Consider the following 9,592-nt stretch of genomic DNA (forward strand, 5'->3'; position numbering starts at 1 on the left):
CCTGTGCCGAGATGTACAACTACTCACCATTGGCTTGTACAAAGGCTATTAATTAGGCTGGCATCAAGCCTTTATGTAAATTAATTTCTGATTTGTGTGTGTGTGTGTCCTGTCAGGTGTCGTACCGGCGTAACGGGCACAATGAGATGGACGAGCCCATGTTCACCCAGCCCCTGATGTACAAGCAGATCAAGAAGCAGAAGCCAGTGCTGCAGAAATACGCCGAGAAGCTCATCGCCGAGGGAGTGGTCACCCGGCAGGAGTACGAGGTCAGTGGTGTGTGTGTTTGGGGAGTGGTGTGTGTGTGTGCGTGCGTCTGTGTGTGTGAAAGTGTGTGTTTCGGTGCTTATCAAAGAGAGTCAGTCAAATAAAGTAAAGTGGTCACCCGGCAGGAATACGAGGTCAGTTATGTGTGTGTGTGTGTGAACGTGCCTGTGTGTGGGCAAATGTGTGTTTCAGTACTTATCAAAGAGTCAAATAAAGTAAAATGTGTGTCCTCCACACCTGAAACAGCTGACATGCTGACTTCCTGTGTGCAGGAGGAGATCGCCAAGTATGATAAGATCTGTGAGGAGGCCCACGCACGCTCCAAAGACGAGAAGATCCTCCACATCAAGCACTGGCTGGACTCACCATGGCCTGGTGAGTGTGTGTGTGTGTTGGTCTGAATTACAAAGGGGGTTGATTGTCTTGTAGGTATCAGTGTTGCGCGGTCTGCCCGAAATTAAGCGGTCGCCCGCGGATGACCGCGGTCACCCGCGGTTATGAGTCATAAACAAAATATTTTAATGATATTCGGGTCATTTGCGGGCGGGTCAGTTAAAATCAATTTAATATATATTTTCTACAAATAAGCCTACTTAAAATATCATGAGAAGGCTAGCATCAATACAGTAAAGGATCAATACAGTAAAGTCAACAGTAGCAACAAGCAAGACGCGAGTTAAAATAATAAAGACACCCCTTCAGGAAAAGCGATATAGGCTATGGGAAATATTGGGAAAAGTTGTTAAAGAAGATGACAGTAGTACAAGTTATGGTCTAGGCCTACTTCTTGTGAAGCCATTTAAAAGAATGACAGCCAAAACGGGCAGCCTGCAGGAATAAATGTTATGGCACAGACTACACAGCCATATCTACCGGTATGTATAGGTTCGCGCATGCATAAAAGTTACCTTAGTTCGTTGTGTTTGTGACTTTAAACAGTGGACGTAAGCTTTGTGCTTCATTCAGCATTATAAACCAGTTCTTACGCTAACGTTTTGACCAGCAATGTATCTTGCCTACCTTGCCTCACCATTTCTGTTTTCGAAAGAAAGATGTATGTCCATGGCCTTCAAATCTTATCCTGTTCTAATCCTTGGTGGTTGCGTGCGTGCTTGCGCTCTTATTCTCATTCTCTCTCCTGCGCAAACATTATGTCCTGCATGCCTACCGCGTGTAGTTCTACTGCATAAAGTTTCGCAAATAAATTAGTTTGTTTTACAGAAATGGCCTACTGTAACACTGCATGCAGGCTATAACCAAAAGCACACATTTTGTAAATAAGTGGGTCGGGTATAATTTTGTCCTAATTAATATTCGCGGTCCGAGTTGCTGTCGGGTTGATTAAAATATCGGGCGACTGCGGGCCGCTTGTGACCAAACCCGCGCAACACTGGTAGGTATGGGTTTCTGAATGTTTGTTTTCTGAATGTTCTGTGAAAGTTTGAGTAAGCGTGTTGTGACTGACTGATTTGTTGACAGTGGAATTTTGATTGTGTGTGTGTGTGTGTGTGTAGATTTCTTCACCCTGGACGGCCAGCCTAAGAGCATGAGCTGCCCCTCTACTGGTCTGTCCGAGGAGGAGCTCAACCACATCGGCAAGGTTGCCTCCTCTGTGCCCGTGGAGGACTTCACCATCCACGGAGGTGAGGCGAGCAGCAAAAACACACACACACAGAGCACACACACACTAGCACACACACATGGCACAGTCACGCAGGTATGCACTGACACACTCACATAGGTTATTTGTAGCTGCAATGAACACACACACAAACACACACACACACATATTTGGGCCAGAATACAGTAGTCACGCTTCTATGCAAACATGAAGATGACTAACACTGAGTAATGCTTGAATACAGAAATGTACAGTCTATAAAAAGATAAACAATCACACTGACTCACACAAGTTGAAGATACATGAACAACATGAAGATATACCTTATCTACATGACAACATGAAGATATACCTTATCTGTGGAGTTTTACGTTTAGTCATTAGCTGACGCTTTTATTCTAAAGTCACGTACAAAGAAGGGAACAATCAAGGTACAGTGTGACTAGAACATGTTAGTGTAGCAATAAGTACCACTCGCAGAGAACAGAATGACCGTTCAAGCGAAGTTGGGTAAGGGGATGGAGAAGAGGGATAGTCGGGTTAGGAGGAAGGTTGTGATAAGTGCTAGATTAAGCATGTCCAGTTATTTGTAGTGCTAGGAGAGGATGGGGTACTCTTGGGAGTTGGGTCTTCAGGAGGATTTTGAAGATAGAGAGAGAGAGAGAGAGATCCCTGCCCTGGTAGGAACTGCTAGTACGTTCCACCAACGGGGAACTACAGATGATCAAATGGATTATGGATTATGAGTGTATGGGCGGCGTTTATTGGAGGAGTACGATACATACAGAAGTATAGTATATAGAGTATATAGTATAGAATCACACACACAACATGCTCTCATGTACATGCTCATGCATATCTTATCAGTGGATATTGACATATTTACATAACATGCTTTGTACATCAACTTTTACGGCAGAACTGAATTTCATATTGTGTGTGTGTGTCAGGTCTGAGCCGTGTCCTGAAGGGCCGTGGTACGATGGTGGAGAACCGCATGGTGGACTGGGCCCTTGGGGAATACATGGCCTTCGGCTCGCTGCTTAAAGAGGGCATCCACGTCCGCCTCAGTGGACAGGACGTGGAGAGAGGAACTTTCAGGTGAGACGCACGCGCACACACACACACACACAAACACACACACACGACACACACACAGACGCAGCGGACAGGACGTTGAGAGGCACTTTCAGGTGACACCCACATACACACACACAGACACATGCATATATATGTGTGTGTGTGTGTGTTCGGGCTATCACTTTTCGAACACTCATGTCAAAAAAACATTGAAAAATTTGTATATAAATCATTATAAATAATAACCCATGTGTATGGTATGTTCAGTTCATTGTGAATTGTAAATCTTGACCATCAGTAAATTAAGTTAATGATATGGTATGATATGAACATGTATAGGCTGATAGATTCTGAATATGTTCAAACACATCGCGTGACATTTGAACTTTATTTGAAAAAGTGATAGCCCTAGTGTGTGTGTATATTCTTGGCTCTACAGAATCCTGGCTATGCTCATACATAGCTGAGACTTCGCCATATACTCTCCTGTACACCACAATAAGCGTGGTTAAATTCCACTTGAATCACACACGCACACACTTCTTAGCATAACTGACTGTGTGTGTGTGCCCTCAGCCATCGGCATCACGTTCTTCATGACCAGAATGTGGACAAGAAGACCTGCATCCCCATGAACCACATCGCCCCCAATCAGGCCCCCTACACTGTCTGCAACAGCTCCCTCTCTGAGTACGGCGTGCTGGGTCAGTATCACACACACACACACACACACACACAAACACATTCTGCAAAAGCTCCCTCTCTGAGTATGGCATGCTGAGTCAGTATCACACACACACACACACACACACACACACCCCATCTGCTTTCCTGTCAGATGACTATATGCTTGGTCAGTATTTACGTCTCACTCTCTCACATGTACACACATGCAACGCACGCATACTCTTCAACTGATGTGTGTGTGTGTGTGTGTGTGTGTCCGTCCGTCCCCGTCCCCATGCTGCAGGTTTCGAGCTGGGCTTTGCCATGGCCAGCCCTAACGCTCTGATCCTGTGGGAGGCCCAGTTCGGGGACTTCCACAACACGGCCCAGTGCATCATTGACCAGTTCATCAGCCCGGGTCAGGCCAAGTGGGTCCGCCAGAACGGCATCGTGCTGCTGCTGCCCCACGGCATGGAGGGCATGGTGAGTGCGCACACACACACACACACGTGCGCGTGCACGCATACACACACACATTCACACACACACATTCACACACACACGCATACACACACACACACACACGTGCGCGCACATACACGCACGCACGCATACACACCCACAAGCGCGCATACACATGCATACACGCACGCGCGCACACACCAATACACACCCACACACGGACGCATACACATGCATGCACGCACACACTCACTCACTCCACACACACACACTTACAGAGACTCTCACTCACTTCACACACACACACATATACACTCTCTCTCTCTCTTGTAAACTCTCGCCCCTCTACTCTTCACTTTTACTGTGTGCCTTTTAGCCTTCTCTGTAAACCTGGAGTCTGTGTCCACCTGTTGTCTTCATGTGTGTGTTAGAGAGAAGGTATGAGTGTGTGTACATGTATTTGTTTGTATTTGTGTGTGGCCGAGCATACGTGTGTGTGTGTGTGTGAGTGTGAGTGTGAGAGGGAGAGAGAAGGTTTGTGTGTGTTTGTGTGTGTGTGTGTGTCAGACATGTAATTAGTGTGTGAGCGCTAATGTTCCTCCTCTGCCTTCAGGGTCCTGAGCACTCCTCTGCCCGCCCTGAGAGGTTCCTGCAGATGTGCAACGATGACCCTGATGTCTTCCCTGTAAGTTCACCTTTCACCTCAGTAATAGGCCCCAGGCCCACTGTCAGTAGTCTGTTTTGAGACTGAGGCCATTTGAGAAGTGGCTGTTAATTGTGAAACAATAACAGGCAAAGCCTTTGTCACCAACAGTTCCTAGGTTGTAGATTTTCAGATAGAAGTAGGTGAATTCAGTAATTGTGTGTTCGTCCCAGGGCTCTGCCTAGTTCCCCCCTAATCCAGCCTACGCAGTCTATTCAGTGTCCCACCAATGACTGCAGAAACATGGACATTGTACAATCTACCTTGAGGCCACCGGAGGGCACTGTGGCTACAGTATATGTCTAACACTCCTTCTGTCTTCTCCTCCTCCATCCCTTTCTCCATCTCTCGCTCTCTCTCTATCCCTCCATCTCTCTCTCTCCCTCTCTCTCTCTGCAGGCCATCTCAGGGGACTTTGCCGTCCAGCAGCTGTATGACTGCAACTGGATCGTGGTGAACTGCTCCAATCCAGGCAACTACTTCCATGTGCTGCGTCGTCAGATCCTGCTGCCCTTCCGCAAGCCTGTGAGCCCCACACACACACACACACACACACACACACACACACACACACACACACTCCCTACCCCATTGAACACACAGCCTGGTGCTTACCTAACCAGCCACTCTGGTCTGTACTGCCCCTCTCATACGCACCCATCCTTTTATACACATCCGTCCTGTCAAAACTTGCCCACACACAGAGCCAGATCTACATCCTGTCAAAACTATATACACACCCACACTATGTCCGGTCAAAACTTTTCCATCAAAACTTCAAAACACACCCACACCATTTTAACAGTCATGGGTTTATGTTTACCCAACTCCACCAAAATTAAGTTGTTGACAGAGCTGCAGCTCATCAAAACCTGCCTGTAGACACAACCACTGTTCTCTAATCGCTCTGTGCGACTATCAGCTAGACATTTCCTTCCTTCCCGACCGTGGAAGGTGGAGACACACCCATGCTACTTTCAAATGTAAAATCAGTGGGTTTCCCAGCATCCTCTCTGGGCTCCAGACCCTGGAGTGTACGAGGCCTAGGTGAGCACCAGGTAAGGCTGTGATGCTGCGCTGGGCCAGGACCTCTCTGCTGCTACTCGCTCTGCTGTCCGGGTAGAGACGGAGCCTTGTGTCCAGACTCTGAGTTCGTTTTTGTCCATGTTTGGTGCATTTTCTGAAACAAACATGGATCTATGCTGATATGAGAAGATAACTTGGCCTGTAGACAAGAGCAGTTTGGAGTCTGCAGTTAACGTTGGGTTGTTCGTCACTGACTATACTCTCCTCCTTCTTCACTCTTTAAACCCGCAGCTCATCGTTTTTACCCCCAAATCTCTCCTGCGCCACCCAGAGGCCAAGTCCAGCTTTGACGACATGCTCCCAGGTTAGTCAGGTTTTACTTGTTTCCTCCAGTTTGTTTATTATTATCTGGTTATGTATTTCGTTTCATGCTCAGTGGTAAGCGTTTGATGTTATCCGTGGACATGTCTGTGTACTTATGTGACTGTGTTGGGTTACTGTACGTGATTATTAAGGACAAGTCTTAGCAGCACCTAGACAATTGGAAAATGTGCAGAAATACCATTTGTTAACACAACACACATCATTCTGTCATTTTCATCCTCAAATTGATGTTTCATTTCAAAACTACACCACTTTCATATTCATTGAATTGAATTATTCATATTAAATTACTTTTATCTCTAATATGTTATAATTGTGATGCCCAAGTGTCACAGAATTATCATAACAGCGATTACCCTGATTGTGAAACTACTTATTGCTATGGTCACCGTTTGTGTGTTTATTTGGTTTCTTAAGATATCAATAAATGTGATCATAAACACAGTGTGTGTAAGGACTTCACAGTAGTCCACAGCAGTCAGCCTTTGCATGTGTAAATCACCGTGTGTGCGTGTGTGTGTGTGTGTGTGTGCGTGCGCGCGTTTTTAGGAACACACTTCCAGCGGATCATCCCAGACCAGGGTCCGGCTTCCCAGAATCCTGCGGGAGTGAAGCGTCTGATCTTTTGCACAGGGAAGGTGTACTACGAGCTTGCACGCGAGCGCAAGGACCGTGGCATGGAGGACACTGTTGCCATCACTCGCGTTGAGCAAGTAAGCGCGCACACACACACACACACACACACACACACACTCACACATTATGCAGACCACTTCTGGCACATCTTTCACCTCATACCATAAAATCTGGAATGGGAATAACCAATCCCGTCTGTACCCGGCACTTAAACAACAACATCAGTCGCACTCATTCACGTAGACAAATTTTACACTGTAGCATGTCACCAGACACGCACACACACACACACACATGTTCTGAATTACTGGCTACTGCCTTCTGTTTCACTGAGTCAGGTGTTTCACTTTTCTGACAGTACTGATTCAGATCATCTCACATATATACACACACACACACAGACAGAAAGACACAGAATCAAGGCAATTGCCTCTCCCTTGTATTGCATCAGGAGTTGTGTAACTGTGTGTGTGTGTGTGTGTGTAGCTCTCTCCGTTCCCCTTTGACCTGGTGAAGGCCGAGACTGATAAGTACCCTCAGGCAGACCTGCTGTGGAGCCAGGAGGAGCACAAGAACCAGGGTTACTATGACTACGTCAAGCCCCGCATCCGTACCACCATCGACCGCAGCCGCCCCGTCTGGTGAGTCCCGGTGCTCAGCGCTGCTCTCTCTCTTGCTCATCACACCACAACATGATGAGCTGCTCATGACCTATTCTCTCTCTCGCTCTCTTATTCTTTCTTTCTCTTTCGCTCTTATTCTTTCTTTCTCTTTCACTCTTATTCACTCTCTTTCTCTCTGCCTCATTCTCTTGATCTTTCTTTGTCTGGTTCTTCTGGTTTTCATACCGTGTGTGTGTGTGTTCTCAGGTATGCTGGCCGTGGGCCCGCAGCAGCCCCAGCCACCGGTAACAAGAAGACCCACCTGCACGAGCTGGAGCGCTTCATGGATACCGCCTTCAACCTCAACGCCTTTGAGGGCCAGTCCTAGCCCCCCTCCCCTGCCCTGCCCGCCTGCTCCCCCCTCAGCTCTCCTCTTCAAGCCACTGCAGTACCGTCCCCCCTACCCAAATCACCCCTGCTACCCACCCTTTCAAACACAATTAATAAAAAAGAAAATACATATACATACACATTCCGTGTTTATGTATATGTACATATAACCGGCCGGATGCTCTGGAGTTCTAAGGCCCAGGGGTTCTAACCAATGGCCTTATAAACAACCCAAAGACAGCAATAACTTTGCAAAGCTGTGGAGATAAAAGATCACGGCAATCACGCCCACCCAGACAAAACACCTCACCTGTGCAAATCGACCGAAATGTCTAACTCACAAAACGTGTTTCCCTGCCACGACCCTTTAGCTTCGGAGTCTAAGATGCATTGCATTCTGGGAGTTATTTGCTTATGGCTCTGATTATGACCTCACAACCTTTTGCTCTGGATTCCTTTTCAGTTTTTTTTTTTTTTTGTTTTTACAATAATTATTATTATTGCTATTTATGTTATAACTGTATACTTTTAAGGAGCACTGCTAGAAAAGACAAAAAAAAAACATTACAGGAAAGAAAAAAACGCTATTTTTTGCAATTTTTAGGGGGAACCCTCATCAGACGCACACTTAAGTCCTCCCACAGTGGGGCGTGGCTTATCTATGAATTGACAGGTGTTACAATGAGGAATGTATGTAACAATAAACCTTTTTTTTCAAGTACAATATTATTTGTAAAGTATTATTAAAAAAAAAACATGTGTGTCCAACTTATTTGTTTGGATATGATTGAGCCTGTTTAGGAATGTGTGAGAGAGAGAAAGAAATAGTGTGTGTGTGTGTGCCTGTGTTTGAGAGCCTCTTCTTAGCCGCGATTTATAAATGTGTGACTGTAAAATAGGGATGTTTGTCTTGGCTGACTAGTGTTTTAGCTCCTGGAATGTTGAGTGTGTCAACACCACTGTCTCCAGATCAGCTCAGGAGTGTGTGTCCACTGCAAGGCCATCTACTTAAAGGTACTCTAAGCGATGTTGAGTAATGTCACTTCTGTTGACGTTCAAACAAAACAGAGAGCTATAGCTCGCCCCTCCCTCATGTGCAACTGAAACTCTCCTAAATGTTTATTTCATCAAAAATTGGCTGAAACAGTTTGTTTCATGGTCCAAGCTGAACCAGGCTGTTTTTGGTGCCTGGGCTGACGATAGAGACCAGGTTTTTTTTTTACAGTGTATTCAAGGGACAGGCAGTCATCATCAATGCAAATCAAACCAGCTAATAGGCTAACTGAAATAACACCATGCCAATCTCTAGGTATGGTGAAGGGTATGTGATGTGGGGCTATTTTAATTCCAAAGGCCAAGGGAACTTTATCAGGATGCATAGTATTCTGGATCCATGAAATAACTTTGCCTTTAAAAATAAAACTCAAATTCCCATAGAGGGAGGCAAACATAGGGGGGTGAATACTTATGCACCCTGTATTTTAATGAAGAACTATTTATTTACAAAACATTATTCATTCACAAAGAAAATTGGTGTCCTTTAAGGTTGGATTTTTTCCAAAAGATGATTTTTTATTTCTATTTTTAGTCAAATTAAGCATGGGGTGAATACTTTTGCAAGGCACTGTACTAGTGTTGCACGGTGTATCGATACTAAAAAGGTATCACTATGCCTTCACGCAAAAAACTATACGATTTCCGACGTTTTTAGAATCGATACTTTATTAAAATAATAACGGTCTGTGTGAACTGCTG

General features: G+C 45.5%; 1 protein-coding gene across 2 annotated transcripts in view; it reads left to right on the plus strand.

Moving 5' to 3' along the window:
- Positions 1-8,561, plus strand: part of ogdhb (oxoglutarate dehydrogenase b) — a 47,504-nt gene extending 38,943 nt beyond the window's left edge. For both annotated transcript variants that reach the window (XM_076284048.1, XM_076284047.1), the window contains exons 12-23: positions 117-269; positions 540-642; positions 1,782-1,910; positions 2,839-2,989; positions 3,545-3,672; positions 3,939-4,117; positions 4,710-4,781; positions 5,199-5,324; positions 6,117-6,189; positions 6,759-6,922; positions 7,332-7,486; positions 7,715-8,561. In XM_076284048.1, the coding sequence (XP_076140163.1) occupies positions 117-269; positions 540-642; positions 1,782-1,910; positions 2,839-2,989; positions 3,545-3,672; positions 3,939-4,117; positions 4,710-4,781; positions 5,199-5,324; positions 6,117-6,189; positions 6,759-6,922; positions 7,332-7,486; positions 7,715-7,835 (1,554 nt within the window). In that variant the 3' untranslated portion in view covers positions 7,836-8,561. The remainder of the gene's footprint in view (positions 1-116; positions 270-539; positions 643-1,781; positions 1,911-2,838; positions 2,990-3,544; positions 3,673-3,938; positions 4,118-4,709; positions 4,782-5,198; positions 5,325-6,116; positions 6,190-6,758; positions 6,923-7,331; positions 7,487-7,714) is intronic.
- The last annotated feature ends 1,031 nt before the right edge of the window (positions 8,562-9,592 follow it).

This window comes from Alosa pseudoharengus, unplaced genomic scaffold (assembly GCF_046254945.1).
Source record: "Alosa pseudoharengus isolate Yale_2024_CS ecotype anadromous, Long Island Sound unplaced genomic scaffold, YU_APseudo_1.1 YU_APseudo_1.1_scf_14, whole genome shotgun sequence".
Classification (NCBI taxonomy): Eukaryota; Metazoa; Chordata; class Actinopteri; order Clupeiformes; family Clupeidae; genus Alosa; species Alosa pseudoharengus.